The sequence below is a fragment of the Camelus bactrianus genome, chromosome 5 (assembly GCF_048773025.1).
Source record: "Camelus bactrianus isolate YW-2024 breed Bactrian camel chromosome 5, ASM4877302v1, whole genome shotgun sequence".
In the NCBI taxonomy this organism is placed as follows: Eukaryota; Metazoa; Chordata; class Mammalia; order Artiodactyla; family Camelidae; genus Camelus; species Camelus bactrianus.
Genome location: NC_133543.1, coordinates 66924850 through 66944815, shown reverse-complemented (window position 1 = coordinate 66944815; position 19966 = coordinate 66924850). Strand labels below are relative to the sequence as shown.

At 34.4% G+C, this 19966-nt stretch overlaps 2 protein-coding genes across 2 annotated transcripts in view; one reads left to right on the top strand and one right to left on the bottom strand.

Moving 5' to 3' along the window:
* Nucleotides 1–2322, bottom strand: part of LOC123618339 (small membrane A-kinase anchor protein) — a 102324-nt gene extending 100002 nt beyond the window's left edge. Inside the window, exon 1 of the mRNA XM_074364031.1 lies at nt 2284–2322. The gene's annotated coding sequence lies outside the window, so the exon portion shown is untranslated. The remainder of the gene's footprint in view (nt 1–2283) is intronic.
* Nucleotides 2323–5297: 2975 nt separating this feature from the next.
* On the top strand, nt 5298–11335 carry MSTN (myostatin). Its single transcript, XM_010960036.3, has 3 exons — nt 5298–5921; nt 7724–8097; nt 10140–11335. The coding sequence occupies exons 1-3, from the start codon at nt 5549–5551 to the stop codon at nt 10518–10520; spliced, it is 1128 nt and encodes a 375-aa protein (XP_010958338.1). The 5' UTR covers nt 5298–5548; the 3' UTR covers nt 10521–11335.
* The last annotated feature ends 8631 nt before the right edge of the window (nt 11336–19966 follow it).

Here is a 19966-nt window from a genome sequence, read left to right as displayed (position 1 = left end):
GAAGTCTTCCTGAATTAATCCTACCTCTGAAGGACAGTGGAATGCAGAAATTTTGTTAACTGGGACATTATCATAACTCACTGGCATAATATAAATGTTATCATCCCAAGACTGACCTGAAAACTCCCTAGATAAATCCCTCAAGACCAGATTTCAGTCTATACCCCAAAACTGACAAATGTTGTATAAATGTACTTTAGATAACCTCCAAATTAGTAGTTGCTGATTATAATACAGTAATGTTTATATTTCTGCTCTTGGCAATAATTATGTATCAGTAGGTAAATAAGACCATATTTGATGTCTCATTAAAACCAGAGGTATTAGGAGGAGGGGACTTCAAGCTCAAAAAAGTTCAATCGAAGCCGTGTAAAAATTATTACTTTGGGGCACTGTTCTCAACGTGTGATCTGGGGAATCCCTGGAGTGAAGGCCCTTTCAGTCTGTGGAGTAAAAACTATTTTCAGAGGGGTGGGTACAGCCCAGTGGAGAGAACATGCTTAGCGTGTACAAGCACGCACGAGGTCCTGAGTTCAATCCCCAGTACCTCCATTAAAAAAAAAAAATTAAAAATGAATAAAAATAGAAACTTTTCATAATAAAGTTAAGATTTTTTTGCTACTCTCATTCTTTCTTATGCGTATAGTGGGGCTCTCCAGAGGTTCTGGGATATGTGATGACATCATCACTCTGTCAGCCAATAGAATATAGATGTGCATATGCCTTATTCTAAAATTTCTCATTGTTAATTTATAATGTGTTAAATATTGATAGATATGACCCACACAAACAAAAGCTTTTGAGGATCCTAAATAACTTTTAAGCAGAAAGGAAATCCTGAGACCAAAAGGTTTGAGAACTGCTTTAGGGGATACACCTCAACAGAAAGGGTATACCTCATCAAATTTTCTCCTGTTCTACATGAAGAAATTAGACAGTAGGTTTCATGAAGACAGTGGCTGTTTCTGTCTGGCTCATTGTTTTCTCCTCAGAATCTAGCACAGTGCCTGGCATGTAATAGGCATTAGAATATTTCATAAATAACAAATGGATTAATACAGTTGACACTCAAAACAGTGCAGAGGTTAGGAGTGCCAACTGTCCTTGGAGTCAAAAATCCGTATATAACTTTATAGTTGGCTCTCTGTATCCAAGCTTCTGCATCTGAGGATTTAACCAATAGCAGATGGTGTCCTACTGTTGTATGCATTTAGTGAAAAAAATGTGCATATACATGGACCCATGCAGGTTAATCCCGTGTTGTCCAAGGGTCCACTGTACATACAGGAATACATTGCTATATGAAGGCTTTGCTAACAGAATTATTCAAGGTCACATAAAATGTCAGCAACAAACCCAGAACTATATTCCAGATCTCCTGTCTTCTATTCCTCTACTGTTGCTCCCTGGCTTAAGGATACTTTTGTTTTTGTTACATTTTATTCTGTAACCTATCGAAAGCATGGATAATCGGATGTCACTGATGTGCGGTGATGACCTTCTCATGCTGTTATGTGAGTTGAGCACCACACAGTTTTTTTCTGGTCTTGAATGTAATCAGAACAGTGTGATACCAAAGTGCTGTCATTATAAGGAAATGGCAAGAGTGATCAGATAAAATATAACTTTCTGGTTTTTCCCACAATAGAGTTGAATTTTTTATGATTCATTCTTATTCTAGTTCCCAGTCTCCTCCTCATTTCTTTGGCCAGATCATTAAACTTCTGGTAAGCTTTTACATTAATGCACTCAGTATTCCCAGACCACAAAGAGTAAAACCATAAATGTTTTTAGGGAGATATGGTTTATACTCTCAAAGTTGTTTTGGAACCCCTCTGCAACCCAGTATTTGTAAGAGAGATGAGAGAAATTTGCTTGCTACTTTACTTATGCTTACAGAAATATAAGGCACACCCAGTACAAAGAAAAAAAGGGGGAAAGAAAAATACAAGTCTTGTGAAGAGCTTCACTGGCCACCTAAATTCTGACTCCCGCCGAGAGACTGCTTTCAAAGATGGTAAACCTAAGACAAAGCCAAGTCGGCAGACCATGCCCTCCCAGCCAACTAGAAGGAATTCTCTACTCACTCATCCTAATGACACAGTCCTGTTTTTAGGAAAGCAGCCAAAGTGAGGCCCCCAGCAGTCAGAGCACAGTGAAGGTTCCTACTGCTGGTGAACCTTTCTGCTCTGGGGCCTTGGGAAGGTTGCAATCACCAAAACCTGAGAAGGAATATATGTTCTTGAAACATCTAGTGCACCTCTTAACTCATTCAATACTTACCTCTGGAGAAGTTGATTAGATACAGTTGATTCTCATTATTCACAGTAGTTAGGTTTTATCAAGTCACTGCCAACACTGAATGAATGATTACTGAACCACTGCTCCTAAGGTATACACAAGGTTAGGTTCCTGTGAGCCTCTGGTCACATTTCATCAACCAATCAATATATTATCTTGCTTTATCTATCTATCTGTCTGTCTGTCTGTCTGTCTGTCTATCTATCTATCTATCTATCTATCTATCTTGTGTTTGTTTTAAATTATCTTATTTAATATATACTGTTGATGCATTACCATTGGGTTCACAGCCAAAAGCACTGTTAACTCAAACCTAAATGAAGGTTACATAACACGTATTTGTCTGTAGGGAAAATTTTTTTTTCCTAAGTCATATCAACCTTTCTTTTTACAAATTATGGTAAAATGTACATAACATAAAATTGACCATTTAGCCATTTTTAACTACAGCTCAGTGGCATTAAGTATGTTTACTTTGTTGTGCAGCCATGATCAACATCCTTCTCCAGAACTATCTGATTTTCCCAAATTGAAAACTCTGTATCTCTGAAACAGTAGCTTTCCCCTATCCCACCCTACTCCTCCTCCCAGGACCTGGCAACCACCATTCTACTTTCCATCACAGCCTTCCTGTGCTTTGGAGCACAGCACCTCAGCACTATTCTTGGGAGCCATTTTAAACAGCAGAATCACTGCCACCACCCCCCACCAACACACAGAAATGTGAAAAACATGGCACTATATAGACTGCAAAAAGGGCATTCATTTACAGTATGAGAGCTGAAACAAAGCAGAGAATTGCCTTGTTTGACCTCAATTGAAGTCCTGTGAGTTTGGAAGCCTCAGTTTCCCCTGTTCTGTGCATGTGCATGAATGACTATAAAAGTGTATTGATTCTGGGTTAAAAATAAATTTCGGCAAGTATACAAATCTGCAAACATGGAATCCATGAATAATGAGCATCCACCGTATTTGGAAATGATGACCTTGGTTTCCTTTATTCCAGGTGGTAAGAGTAAAGAGCTGAAAAGTGCCTTGTTAATAGGGCTGCCTTAGAACCTTTTACTTGCCTCAGAGGCCTAGAGAAGTGGCCTATGTGAATTGATAATTGGCAGCTGCAACCTGAAGCAGTTCTAGTTCACATGGAGGGTAAATATAAGCATAATCTCAAGCCCTTCTGCATGAAACAAAGACCAAGCACTCAAGTACCAGTTATCAATCACTATGTGACAGGCACTATACTCAGCAATTTACATGCTTTATTGAATTACATCGCCCCAAAATGCTATAATGAAACTGAAGGTTAGAGAAGTTAAGTATCTCATCCATTATTACATAGTTAGAACTGGCAAAGTTGAGATTTGAACTCAGGTCTGTCTGACTGCAGAGCCTGAGGTCCCAACTGCTATGCAATTCTAATCAAGTTTAAAAACAGTTCGATTTACTCAGAAGTGTATAGGAGCATAAGTTATAATTACTATAACATTATGAAGATTTACATGTTGAAAAAGAAATTTACCAAACAAATTAAACTTAATAAGCCTGGTCTGATATTGCTCCACAACAAAGAATATCTGAAATTCTTCAGGGCATCTGGTTTGTGTCTGGTTTTCCTTAATCTTTAATGATGGGCAAATCTAATGCATTATGTAAGGCCATTTTTTCTCAAGAGATGTAGATACCTCTTAAGAATTTGATGAAAATGCATTAACTTTTCAGGCTACTGAGTTGCATTTTAGTGCACTGAGGCAGTAAATTAGTGTACAATGTGCAAAAGTAGTGACCTAAAAAATAAATATTTGATATGAACCACTGCATTCTCTTGGAAAAAAAAAAGTAATGGGTCAACTCTCTTAGGAGTCCTTAGCTTCCCAAAAAGGAGTAGGAAGAATAATCTCCTGTGGCCTGGAAACAGCTTCTGTTTCTCGCTGGCTATGTTTGTTTAGCTCTTTAATAGTTCATTTGATTAGATCTTGTGGCTCCCAAAGCTAAGGTTCAGAGTTTGATCCCTACAGAGGCCACTTAAATTTAGAGAACAAAAAGCTCTATTCTCTGCTCCCAGACCTCACCCCAAATCCCTGCCAGGTGTCTGCCCTCTGGTCAAATGAGAAGCTGGCAAAGGGGTGCAAACCTATCACAGTGTAGGCAAACAGAAAAAGGGGCACCCTTCATTATGGTGCTGCTTCCCTTGTATGTGCTTACAATATTTGGATATAACTTACATAGAATAGAGCCTACATTTTTAACTCTTACCACTGGAAATCTGAGGCAAACTTCATTACCAGTCATAAAATTCATTGTCTTCTCAGTTATTCTAAGCTTATTCTAAATTCAGGGAGCTGACATAATCCTCTTGGTAATAAACAATGAAAAACACATCTTCTGAGCAACATTAATCTGCAGCTTTAGGACAGGAAATAACTTAATAGTAATCAGTCAAAAATTGAGCACAATCTTCACATAAATAAAAGATATTAAATTATTTAAAAATAATTCTATGTGCAATATAGCATTAGGATCAGTATGATTTTCATCATGTGCTAAGAATTTAGACAGGCAAATGAGTTTCTCAAATCATAGCTGAAAATATTTTACTAGTATTACAATCTTTTCAAATTCAGGACTTCCTAATTTAAATCTAAATATTTCCCTAATCACACAGAACTAAAAATAATTTAAGACAGCAAATAAAATTCTTTTTACTTCAAATGTTTGCCTAAATAATATAAAATCATTTTATTTTTGGAGGAAAAAAAAATTTCAACTTTTAAAGTACGAAGTGTAAATTAAGATTTACTTAGATTGTAATTTTAAAATTTCCCACATAAAGATTAATAAGATTTAAATGTAGTTTATATTAGTGTTAACATAGATTTTAATTTTTCAAATGTCACATAGATATTTCATTATTTGTAGATTTATTTCTTTTATGAAGTAGTCAAATGAATCAGCTCACCCTTGACTGTAACAAAATACTGTTTGGTGACTTGTGACAGACAGGGTTTTAACCTCTGACAGCGAGATTCATTGTGGAGCAAGAGCCAATCATAGATCCTGACGACACTTGTCTCATCAAAGTTGGAATATAAAAAGCCACTTGGAATACAGTATAAAAGATTCACTGGTGTGGCAAGTTGTCTCTCAGGCTGTGCAGGCATTAAAATTTTCCTTGGCATTACTCAAAAGCAAAAGAAAAATAAAAGGAAGAAATAAGAACAAGGGAAAAGATTGTCTTGATTTTAAAATCATGCAAAAACTGCAAATCTATGTTTATATTTACCTGTTTATGCTGATTGTTGCTGGTCCAGTGGATCTGAATGAGAACAACGAACAAAAAGAAAATGTGGAAAAAGAGGGGCTGTGTAATGCATGTATGTGGAGACAAAACACTAAATCTTCAAGACTAGAAGCTATAAAAATTCAAATCCTCAGTAAACTTCGCCTGGAAACAGCTCCTAACATCAGCAAAGATGCTATAAGACAACTTTTGCCCAAAGCTCCTCCACTCCGGGAACTGATTGATCAGTACGATGTCCAGAGAGATGACAGCAGTGATGGCTCCTTGGAAGATGATGATTACCACGCTACGACGGAAACAATCATTACCATGCCTACAGAGTGTAAGTAGTCCTATTAGTGTATATCAACAATTCTGCTGACTGTTGTTCTAGTGTTTATGAGAAACAGATCTATTTTCAGGCTCTTTTAACAGGCTGTTCGTGTGTATGTAAGTAGGAGGGAAAAGAGTTTCATTTTTCAAGATTTCATGAGAAATCTAATGAGACTGAGAGCTGCTGCATTATATATTCCCTGAGGGAGCTAAAAAGCTAAAAATAAAAAATAAAATGCTTGCATAGCATTAATATTATATAGTTTAGCATGACCAATATGCTTATGTTTTCACAGCTTAATACCACCAAGGCAAGGATTGTAAGATACTGCAAACAATGTGAAAAACACATGAAATTTGTAACTGCAGTTAGTTATCTGAAATATGCATTTATAACAGCAGACTTTTTGACTAATAACAGAGAAAGGAAGAAGTTTGTAGATGTTGAAACCTATTTGGGCATTTGCTGACAACCTAGAATGACTTCTGTTATTCAAAACTATTTCTCACAGTGTTTTTATGTTCTTCACAAATTACAATATCTAATTTTGAAAGCTATTACACTGGAAAGTATAAAAATATTTTTAAAAAATTTAATGTATTAGTAAGAGCAATGATGAAGTAAACATAGCATAATAGAAATCATGAGCTAATGATTAGAAAATGCCAAGAAATAAACATTTTAATCAAATAGGTTATGGCTCACAAAGTCCTACTTATACCTTGGCCATGGTGCTATTGTTGAGAATACCCGGTCTGCACATTTCCAGGCAGGCACACTGCTTAATAACCTTCTAAAATATGATTTTATTATTCATGGAAGGGAGGACTGTTACTTGCAGTAGCTACATTTCTTCTGAAAGATAATATATTTCATATCTTTCCTGTTGCAGTCAGTTGAAAACTATACTCAAGGAAAGGGAGACAGGCACCTTAACAGAGAAGGCATGACAAGAAAGATTTTTGTGCCATGTGTCTGTGATCTTGCTTTATCCACTTTAAACTGGACACAAAACAGTTTCAAAGTATTGTCTTTCTTATTAAGTAATTAGGTTATAATGCAACAAATAATTTTCCTTTAAGACTGTGCTATCAGATAGTCCTGGAGTAGATCTGCCTTATTTATAAATAATCATGGAAAACCAAAAGGAAAGAAATTTTTAAGTGTTTCTCCTTACAATGACAGCCTGCCCCTAAAGACAATGTTCTCTAACTTTTGAGATAGCCTGAATGCGACATTTAAATTTTGGTGCTAATTAGCTGCTAGTTTTGTTCCTTTAAAAGGCTATCCCAGCGCCAAAGCACAACAGATGTACTATATTTTCTACTAATTCCCGTTAGTTGCTCAGTGTCTTGTCCCCAGGTAATTCAGGCCTGGGGGAAGGGTTCCTTCTTCCAGACTGATTGGTACAGCTGCTCAGTAAGTGTAACTACTCAGATTCCCAAAGAATTCTAAGTGGATGTTCCTCCACGGTGTCTCTTGTTCTCTCTAATCATCATCATTTTAAAATTTCGTCCACTGTTCATTCCTTCATAGAATTTTCCTTAGTTCACAGTTCTCTGGAAAGGAAGTAGGTTCCTCATAAACAGCTGAAAAAAAATAGAGCCAAAAATTCTAAACAGCTATAGTAGCTATTTTGTTTGATTTTTTTTTTGAGTTATGAATGAAATTCTACATAGTTTTTCACTTAAGAAGACTAATAAGTATTTATTATTCAATAGAAAAATGCTCACTGATTAATATGGAGGGGTTTGTTCATTTTCATGAAAAATAATCTCAATAACTCTTTTCTTTTCTTATTCATTTATAAGCTGATCTTCTAATGCAAGTAGAAGGAAAACCCAAATGTTGCTTCTTTAAGTTTAGCTCTAAAATACAATACAATAAAGTAGTAAAGGCCCAATTGTGGATCTATCTGAGACCCGTCCAGACTCCTACAACAGTGTTTGTGCAAATCCTGAGACTCATCAAACCCATGAAAGACGGTACAAGGTATACTGGAATCCGATCTCTGAAACTTGACATGAACCCAGGCACTGGTATTTGGCAGAGCATTGATGTGAAGACAGTGTTGCAAAATTGGCTCAAACAACCTGAATCCAACTTAGGCATTGAAATCAAAGCTTTAGATGAGAATGGTCATGATCTTGCTGTAACCTTCCCAGGACCAGGAGAAGATGGTTTGGTAAGTGATAACTGAAAATAACACTCTAAAAACCTTGTCATGTTTTTATTCATAATGTGAATGAATAGTAGTGGAAAATAACTACCAGTTTCCTATGCTCATAAGCCAGACAAAGATAACTTACCCCAATGGTAGCCCTGTACCCAATAAAAGTAGGTGTTTAGTTTCATATCCTATGAAACACCCTCTTGATACTTTTACTTTGCATGAGGATTTAAAAGAAAAAAGTTATAACACAGTCCTTAACTTCTAAGGGAATTTTTTTGAATTGGGAATGAAATATAAAATGCTTTTTCATTGATATGCACTACGGTCATATGAATAAAAACATGAAATCTTCATAGTAGATTCTAGTACATATTCAACAAAACATTTTTTCCCTAGAAGAGTATCAAATGTGTTAAAATTTTTTTTGGCTTAATAGGGCAGGAAAAAAACCTCTAAAATTATAATTAAAATAAAAAACTTTTATTTATAGCAATTAACTATAATATGTTTAGCCTTATATATTATTAAATATATATTTAAGATCTCTCATGATAAATATGTTCATTATTCTGTAGGGTGTTGATGCAATAATGTATATGTAGATTACTTTCTGAATTACTCCTAATAAAATTAAAATTTTCAGGCTAGTTAACCTGTGCCACCCAGCTTCTTTCTGAACTGTTTTGTCTTTCCATTCTTTTGCAAGAGTTTACTTAGGTAATGCCAACTAATTTAATATCAGGCCAAACAGATGATAATGCTTTATATTTTATAAAAATTAATAAAAATCATTTTTAAAACCTACTATAAATTTAGAGTTACTCTTCTGGCTTACCTGTGCTTGTGTTTATTTCTGGTTTCAAAAATTTATTTAATGTGATATTTTTTCCTTCCATTTATTGATAAAATTTACAACAAAAGATTACACTTACAAGCAATAAATGTTATCTTTTTAGTTTTTAAATGGTCTTATTTATAAAGATCATATGGTTAGTAAGTCATATCTACTTTAAATGAAAACATATTTTTTAAGAGATTACATAATTTTCCAAGTGAACTATTTTTCTTTAACTATGCTACAAATGTTATTGACTCCCAAAATGATGTTACTGTTTTTTATAGTCTTAAATAACAATAATTACCAGGTCTATTTTGATTTTGATATAGGATAAAAAATACTATTATTTATTTAAGAATGTGGTTTTTTTATAGGTAGCATTTTAATCATTAAAGTTGGTGATGTGACAAATTTTAATTATTATTAAACAGATGGTTAATTTGATGTATTCCTCAGATTCTTCCATATTCAAGGAAAAAAGTCTCAAATTCATGAAAAGATTGGGGCAGAGGAAGAATAAGCAGATTATTGTTTAAATATCTAAATAGAAGACTTTTTCAGTGAAGGAATAAAGGAAATATTATCAGTATCTTCTTCTGAATCTGTCCCTCTCTTTCTTGGAGTTTGCCTTTCCAACCCAATAATATACCTACCACCACCTTCATTACCCCACCTTCCTTTTTTCCATTACAGTCCACACAGTGCTGGGAGGTAACTATTTTGTTTTGGTGTTAGTATCCAAGTTTCCCCAAATAAGACCTAGTGAATGGAAGATGGATGTGTGTACCTGTCCCTCCAGGAGTCATCAGACATATTTAGCCACCATATTTAATCAACAAACAGGAAGAGAGGAAGCTAACCTCTCCTCCCTCTTCTTTCCTCCCCCTCCTTCTCTTCCCTCTCTCCCTTTCTTCCTATAAATATTTTCAGAGCATCTATTATGTGCCAGGCATTCAGATACTCAAACTGGGGAAAACAAGAACAAAAAAAGACACAGATATGACCACAGGAGAATGTATATTGCTGCTATATTGTTCTGAGCCATAAGGGAAGAATCAAGCCTAGTATAAATTAAAATTCCTTAATGCTGTGCCTTTTAAAAACAAATGTGGTATAAGCAAAATGATTAGCTTTTGTCTTCAATAATGAGTCCCTGAGGTAGGAAAGTATTTCAGGATCTATTAGTATTACTAACTCTTCTTTCCTTTTCATATAGAATCCCTTTTTAGAAGTCAAGGTAACAGACACACCAAAAAGATCCAGGAGAGATTTTGGACTTGACTGTGATGAGCACTCAACAGAATCTCGATGCTGTCGATACCCTCTAACTGTGGATTTTGAAGCTTTTGGATGGGATTGGATTATTGCACCTAAGAGATATAAGGCCAATTACTGCTCTGGAGAGTGTGAATTTGTATTTTTACAAAAATATCCTCATACTCATCTTGTGCACCAAGCAAACCCCAGAGGTTCGGCAGGTCCCTGCTGTACTCCCACAAAGATGTCTCCAATTAATATGCTATATTTTAATGGCAAAGAACAAATAATATATGGGAAAATTCCAGCTATGGTAGTAGATCGCTGTGGGTGCTCATGAGGTTTCTATTTGGTTCATAACTTCCTAAAATGTGGAAGGTCTTCCCCTCAACAATTTTGAAACTGTGAAATTATATACCACAGGCTTTAAGCCTAGAGTATGCTACAGTCACTTAAGCACAAGCTACAGTATATGAACTAAAAGAGAGAATATATGCAATGGTTGGCATTTAACCATCAAAACAAATCATACAATAAAAAGTTTTATGATTTCCTAAGTTTTCGAGCTAGGAGATCAAATTCCATTTATGTTCATATATATTACAACATATGCAGGTAAATGAAAGCAATTCTCCTTGTGTTCTGGTGAATTAAAGGAGTTTGCTATGTCTATTTCTTTACAGTTTCATTTAATATTTACAGAAAAATCTATATGTAGTATTGGTAAAATGCAGGATTGTGATATACCATTATTTGAATCATCCTTAAACACTTGAATTTATATTGTATGACAGCATATCTGGTAAGATGAGATTCCACAAAAATAGGGATGGTACACCATATGCAAGTTCCCATTCCTATTCTGATTCATACAGTACATTAACAATTCATGCCAATGGTGCTAATACAATAGGCTGAATGGCTGATGTTATCAGGCTTAACAAATAAAAAACATACAGTAATGTAATAAGTTTCTCCTTTCTTCAGGTGCATTTTCATACTCCTCCAAATGGGGAATGGATTTTCTTTAATGAAATAAAAACTTTTTTTTAGAGGTCAGCATTCAATTCTGTAGCATACCTGGAGAAACTGCATTTAAAAGGCAGCCAAAAAATATTCATCTTTATCAAAATTTCAAAATTATAGCTTGCCTTTGCAACACTTCAGTTTTTATGATAAAATAATGGAAATGACTGATTCTATCAATATTGTATAAAAGACTTTGAAACAATTGCATTTATATAATATGTATACAATATTGTTTTGTAAATAAATGTCTCCTTTTTTATTTACTTCGGTATATTTTTACAGTAAGGACATTTCAAATTAAGTATTAAGGCACAGAAACATGTAATGTATGATGGAAAAGCAACTGCTTATATTTCGGAGCAAATTAGCAGATTAAATAGTGATCTTAAAACTCCATATGCTAATGGTTAGATGGTTATATTACAATCATTTTATATTTTTTTACATTATTAACATTCACTTATGGATTCATGATGGCTGTATAATGTGAATGTGTGAAATTTCAATGGTTTACTGTCATTGTATTCAAATCTCAACGTTCCATAATTTTAATACTTATAAATATTATTAAGCATACCAAAATGATTTAACTCTATTATCTGAAATCAGAATAATAAACTGATGCTATGTTAAGAATTGTTAATTTTATTTTATAATTCGATAATGAATATATTTCTGCATATATTTACTTCTATTTTGTAAATTAGGATTTTTTAATCAAATACATTGTACTTATGACTAAGTGAAATGATTTCTTACATCTAATGTGTAGAAACAACATAAATTATATTAAAGAGTTTTCACCTTTTTTGAAAGACACAACAGTTTTATGCTATAATGATTAATTCTAGATTTCTGGTTTTCACTTTATTATAAAAGTTAAAAAACTTAGCACAAAAGTTTGGTTTAGAAATTTTAGATCTGCTACTCTAGTTCTCATGAGTGAAATTCCTGTTAAATTGGTTCTGGTTAAGTTGCTTTAAACATATGAAAGCCAGGACTAGTTATATCTGTTTCATTTCTCTTTATCTTGACCTGAAAACTATTTATATGTTTTCATAGGTTCAATTTCCAAATGCATTGCAGTTGGCAAGGGTATATGGTCCTAGAGTTACAAGCTGCCTTACTGAAGCCACAGGGACACAGGGAAACTGCATCTTTTTCCTAGCACTTAATGATACTGACACCCTTATCTGAGCCTTAGGGGCACCAATTTTCAAAGTAAATTGAAAAATAATTATAAAGTGCCTAGAAATCCTTGAGTGCAACATTGTACATAAATATTCTCGAGGTGAGCTCCCTTCTCCACCTCTCATTAGTTTTGTAACTTCGCTCTAAAGCAGTGACTAAGTGTAATGGGGGAGGTGATTAAAATTCTACCTGGTTCTTAAATAAAAAATTTATAAGTAATATAAATGTAATTTTTAACCATGAATGATATTACAGCAATTCATACTCATACAAAGTGCAGTACTATTTCTAATTTGAATACTGACATATTTAATGCTGACAAGACTGGGGCTGTAAGGGAGTTGCCCCTGTGGGGGAAGGAGCCAGCTGTCATGATAGGGTGAGGCCACTATTCAGTTGCCATCATCTGAACCTACTTCTTTCAAGACCATGAACATACAGGACCTAAAAGTCTGGGGCAGCAGGCCCATAAACACACCTTAGGCTTTGGAGTACAAATAACCGGGGACCTTGATCTCTATAGTGTGGACTGTGAGGAAAGAACACCCTCAGTTTCCAAGGACCCAGTCACAGGACTCCCAATCTTTATACTCACCCTTACCATGAAGCCCCAGGGTCACATTACCAACCTCTCCATTTGGTAGCCCTCTTTGAAACCCATATGACCATGAAAGGAAGCATTTATTTTGGGACAAGACCTAGGCATTTCTTTTTCAATTTTGTCTAGGTCCTACAAATGGCAAAGCCACTGCCAGTCTGCCTATGGGCACATCACTTTCCTTTTCAGCACCCCAAGAATATTCATTTGTAATATGTAATACTACTTTCTGAGATTTTCAGAAAATGCAATACGAAGTTTAATGCAGTGTATCAGTTTTACTATTCTGAATGTTTTGTACGCCTTCCCATACTTACCGCTAACCTTAAAAAACAACGATAAAAATAAAAACAAAAAAATCCTTTTAAACTCTATGGCTCCTTTTGTATTCAAGTTGGTTTTTGCTCTTCTGAATAGAACCCTATTTTATTCAAATAAAAAGGCAACATTTTGACACTGAGAGTAACTAAATTAGAACTCAATTATTCTCTCGAAAACAAAAACAAATCTATTTCATTTTAAACCAGTCATTTTAGGATATCAGTGGCCCTTTTGGATCTGTTGAAAACTAGTGACACTCTCACCAGGAAAAATAAAAATCACAATTTTGCATATAATTTCAGGGAGTTTAGGGCCTTCTGAGAGCTCATTCATAGACTCTGGTCTATAAACCCTTAAGAAGGATACCAAATTTTCCTTGTTAAGATAAAAATTATTTATGAAGTAATAAAAAAATATATATATAAGGGTCTGCCTCCCAGTTAATCAGTTTTAATCATTAAACGATTTGAATGTTCAAAAAGGAAAATAAACATCAAATCAGCCTGCATGTCTTAACATGGCTAGAACTTTTACTAATTACCAAATATTCTGTGTTTCTTAAAGACTATCCAATCACCAACTGGCACCTCTAATAGATTAAACTAGACAACTAAATACAAAGCACTTCAAATTATGAGTTCACATTCTTTTTATGCATCAAAAACAAAATCAAGAAATCATTAGGGCTTCTGATGTCTGGGTGTCAGAATTAGGAGGGCATGAGATGATAGTATTTACTGAGGACCAGATATGGACTAGGAACTTTCATGATGTGCTCAGTGTCGGGAGACATTATTGTCCCCAATTTACAGAAGAGAACTTTGAGGACTGAGACAATAGGAGGTACCTCAGTGGCTGGCCTGGATTTGAGTTAAGAGCAGTTTGACACAATGATCAATTGCCCTGGTTACAACAATTCTTCACCAAGTCCTAATGAAAGAGTGAAACTATATATTTTAAAATTCATATTTTGTAACATATCTTTATCTAGATTCAGCACTGGTTTCTGCAAAAGGTCTTGTGGCTGCATTTTAATGAGGGAGGTTAGAGTTGGTATCAGGTAGAAGAAGAGCAGGTGATTAGCAAAGCAGGTAAATGTACACACAGAGATATAAGTGGGTCAGTGTCATAGGATGCGAGAGCTTGAAAAGACCCTAGAGATAACTAATTTACATATGACAGAATAGAGGTCTAAAGAGAGGGTTGCCCAAAGTTATAGAGTGAATTGGTTCAAGGACTGAGACAAGAGCTCTGAAATGGTAGAATAGAATAGATCCTGGGTCAGAGTGAGAAAGAACAGTTCCCAAAGACAAAATACAGGAGAGCTAAAAACAAAACAAAACAAAAGTTCTGACTCATGGTTTGTTAGCTGGGGAATGTCAATATCAGACACTAGATAAATGTCCATAGGATTATAACAATTTACTTCTACTTAAACAAATCTTTTAACAACACGGAGATTTTCTTGGACAAATAGACACTAATGGGAAATGTATGCTAGCATGTAATTAGATCCACTACTTTATTGCATTATAGTGATACAAATTGAAATAATAATTAATTACTAAATAATAGTTTTCAAAGTACGTTCACATTAATGATACAATTTTATCTTCATAATGCTGAAAATTAAGTATTATTATTATGACCATTTCATAGAGGGAATTGAGGCTAAAATAATCAAACTGCCTAAGGAAATGTAGCATTTATATTTGTATATTAATTATATAAGAAATAGAAATTTAAATCAAATAAGTTATACTTGTTTCATCATTTATTCCAATAGTACTTATTAGAAATGTAGCATGACAAAAATCCATTAAAAATATCAAATGATCACTTTAAAAAATAATAAGACTCATGAATACTACCCGGTAATTTAACTAAGAAATTAAACCACAGACTAAAATGTGATATGCAAGTCATGACTTGCCTGGCATGTGACTTGTAGTGTTGAAATTTCATTTGCATGGTCATTCAGTTCCAGTTTACACATTGCAAAACGTATCAAAGTAAACTATACTAATTCTGGTCATCCCTGAGTACGATGTCAAGCAATGCAAAATGGTACTAAATTTAGTTCATTCATGTCTAGATGGAATTTTGCAGAGGAAGTCTTTGGAAAATTAACACATTTTCATTAGATAGCATTCATTTATAGCAGGATTATCTTTGTTACCATTTAAAACACTAGACAGAGGGAATATTTACATATATTTTACTAAATTACCTATCAAAAGACCTTAATGAATATCACATCCTGTCAAGAGCACAAGATGTTCTTGAATGTAAGATTTTACATATGAAGCTGCCTAATTTATCTGACTGGCATAAAATGTATGTATAATAATGATAGACAACTCCCTAATAATCTGTTATAATGGTTGAATAGTTCACTTCAGCTATGAGTTCACAAAACACTAAATATTCCTAATACAGAAATGCATAACTTGGCAATGAAGCAAAGACATATATGCTTAGTTTTCATTAATTCCAGTTTTGGATTACTGTAAGATAGAAAAAAAATTTTAACAGTATAATATGCTATTATTTCTGCTCCATAATAAAGGTGATTATTTATAAAACACACATATATATTTACTTTCTTAAAAAATTGACTTTTATAAAATTTTCTTCTGTTAGTTCTACATATGCACTATAGGCAAAACACTATTCAATGGAATTAACTTATAGAGACCTAACATATATTCCCAGATTCTGATCTTAAGGAGATCTGTTGGTAAGTCCTCCTGAGGAAGGCCAACAAATAAATTAGATTCAATTAGTCTTAAAGGTAGTTTCAAACCCAAAATGTTAAGCAATTAACCTACTAATTCATAACTTTAATCTGTTTTCCTAACCATCCAAGATAACTCTATTAAGAAAACTTTTTTCCTATAAATGTTACGTTCTTTTTTTTTTTTCTAACATCTTATGAAGGACCCTATTCAGAACAAAATTTGATTATGCGGTTTTGGCCATGGATCCTCCACAAGACTTTCCCAGATCCGCTCCCACGGACACTAACTCTGACTAAGAAGCCAAACGTCTCTTGGCTCTACTCCCATGGAACTCAGAATTTTGGCACTACCTCTCCACTCACCAAAAACAAAACATGTCAATACAGGAATGTTTGCCTACATCATGACATCAGATCCTCATAATGCTAAGATAGAATTCTGAAAGTGAAAATTAAGCATAAAACACCAATTTACTGAGCACACTGAAGTGACTGTGGGAGAAAACTCAAATTGTCAAATGGAAACAATCAAGCAGTCATTGAGGCAACTGCTTGGCTTGAGCTCCAAGAATATCTTCCTGAAAAGCTGCATACTTCTCAGCAACTCAGGAAATGGCATGAGTTATGTGGCTACCGGCTCCTTCCTTCTACCAGGAAACTCAGGTCATCTTGGGCTCTGAAGCAGGCCAGGTGCCATGGGACAGAAATTATGCCAAGAAAGAGCAGATGAGAGTAGTCTTCTGTACTTATGGTTGTGCCTTGGCAGCAAGTAAAATTGTCCCAAAGTCTGGAATCTACTGGGACTTATGCCTTATAGTAAACTTAAGTTCCTTACAGCTCCAGAGTCGGACAGAATTACAAGAATTTGCAAAAGACTGATATGGGTTCCTGTCTGGGTTCCCATCTACTCACAGGCCAAGATGCATCCCTATGGCTGAAACAAACTGCACCAGGTGGGACTCTCCTGGGAGAACAGCCCTGCAAGGAAGTGCCAGCAAAGCTCTCTCAGAGGTGGGTAGACAATAGTGAGCCCCACCTTGCTTGACCAGATGTTTGATCAAAGATTCCTGGTACTGGCCAAAGAGAGCAGTGTCATTTGAGGGCAAAATTTTTCCCAAAGGCTAAAATTTGGCTTTATACCATGTACTGACACACCATGTATTGTGTTGACACAACATACCGGTTAGCCAGGTCTCATATATCCTGTTCAGCTTGGCAAGAATAAACTACCCATAGGATCTTGGACAAGAAAAGCATGCACATTTAGTTACAAAAGAAAAGCACATTATATAGGTATTATTATCTCCATTTTTAAAATGAGGAAGTTGAGGTTCAGAGATGGTTGTGACTAATGAGTGACTAAGACAGGTGAATACATAATGGGAGAAATACAAATACAAATGCAGCAGTATAATTTTTCAGCTATTAGTTCAAATGTGAAAAAAATACAATTTTCTGATTGTTGCAAAACTGATGTCAGCTTTTACCTCAAGCTTCCTGGTGCTATAACACCATTTCTCCTTTATAAAGGCAACACTCTGATGTCAATGGAAACTGCTCTAATAATGCTTATCATCACTCTGGACCTCACCGAGAAAATGATACAGAATATTCCCCTGCTCTCACATCTCCACACTTACAGGAGGACTGTAATGTGTCTCTCCTCCTGACATCCAGCTCAGTCTGTGAAGCATGACACCAAAAAGATCACTGTCCGAAATTTTTCTCCTCCCATCAAATTCACTCCCATCATAAGCTCATGAGATCTTTATGTGGGGAGATATAGAAATAGGTTCTGGCTTAACTGAATCTATTTACCAACACTTCATATTTCATACCTGAACCCTAGACCCTTGAATTTAAAATTCTGCTAAATACTTGCTATCATTTTTTTTTTCTGATTCTGATCTGTAAAGTACCCCCTGGAAAAATATAACCTTTTAATGAATCAGTGTCCATTCTAATACTACAAAGGTAAATTAAATTACATATTATCCTTTCACCTACAAATGCACTAAATTTTTATGTTACTATCTAGTATTATTAGTAAGGTGATCAGCAATGAACACTTTATACATTGCCTGTAGAAAAGTCCTGATCAGTTGCCTTCCAATATTTAACAAGATCCTTAATGTTTCTATACAGTGATTTTACTTCTAAAATTTTATCCAAAGAAAACAAAGATGTAAATATTTATGTTAAATCACAATGTTATTTACTGTTCTTTAAAACTAGAAATAATGTATCCAACACTAGGGAATGGTTACGTTGATTATGATAGATAATAATAGCATATTAAAATTTAAATACAACCTGAGGGCCCAGCAAACACCATGAGGATGAGAGTGAGAGGTAGAAAAAAACTAAGCCTTCACTGATATTATTGAGATACTGATCTTACTGAACCTAGAGCTGCCTTACATCTGGACTTGTAGTTATATGAGATACTGTATTTTTCTACTGCTTAAGCTGTATTTGACTTGGGATTTCTGTTATTTACAGCTGAAATATTCTAAATAAGTAAATATGTGTACAGCATGTATATACATACATATATCAGATATCTATGATTACCTTTAATTTTAACAGAGATGCCAATTTGTACTCTGTAGAGGTTTTATAAATTTATATTTCCATTAATAATGTATGAGGTTATCTATTTTCATACACCCTCATCATTTCTATTTCTAGTCTGATAGGTGAAAAATGGTATCTGATCATGATTTTAATCATATTTTCTTATTTTGAATGAGGTTATTAACATTTTCATGTTTAAGGATTATCTGTACTTCCTTTTCTATTAACTGTTTGCTTTTATCCTTTGCTTATTTTTTTCTACTAAGTTGTTGACATTAAAATAAAACCTATATACTTAAGATATTAGCTACAACTATTCCCAGATTTTCATTTGTCTTTTGACTTTGTGGTTTCCTGTTTTTTAATGCAGAATTAAAATATTTGTATGATGTTACTTACATATTTTAGTCTTCTTTATGACTTCAAGTTTTTGTCATACTTAGAGTCTTTTACATATATGCTTATATTTCTAATATATCATATTTTCTTCTAATATTTTTATGGTTTGTTATTTACTTTTAAAATCTTTAATCCATGTCAACTCTATTTCATAGTGTGAGGTAGGAATCAATTTACTTTTCTTCAGATGACTATCCATTTGTCACCATTTCTAATACTATCTTCCCCTTAGTGATTTGAAATGTGGAAGGGTGCTTAGTGGACACATTCTGACCACATGGATCCTTAGATCCAAAAAGTCATGTTCATAGAATTTAGCAATAATATGTGATGCCTAGGGTCAAATTAGTTACTCTCTTGAAATCTAACTACAATCAATACTAATGAGTATGTAAACAGTAGAATGATTGATGATAACAGGGTTCCTGTCCAGTCAGAAATGACCCGATACATTCATGCATATTCATATTCATGCATTTATTCCATCACAAATTTTTAGTCTACTATTGTTGTATTTTAATTCCTACTTCACTTTAGGTATGGGACATTTTGTATAGGACAGTGTCCCTCACCTCTACTGAAGCCAAGCTCCCTTTATGTCACAACTCCGGAGGAGAAAATATTACACATCCCTCCTCCCCTAAAGTCACAAAAACTTCTCAGTCGCATCACTCAATGTATTATTCAGCCTCCCAAAGGATCAATGTCTTTCTTCCTCTGTTATCAGAAGAAGAATGCAAGAAAATTATTCAGAGGGCCTCTGGTACTTTTCCTCTGAAATAACATATGAATTCTGTTCATATTTGTATGCTAGCCTATCAGATTTTACCAATTCATTGAGTCCTACATACCATCGCAGAAACTGTAGAGAGAGAAGAGGAGAGAAATAAATTACTGTTTTTCTCTTGAGAAGCTCACAGTCTAGTGAGAG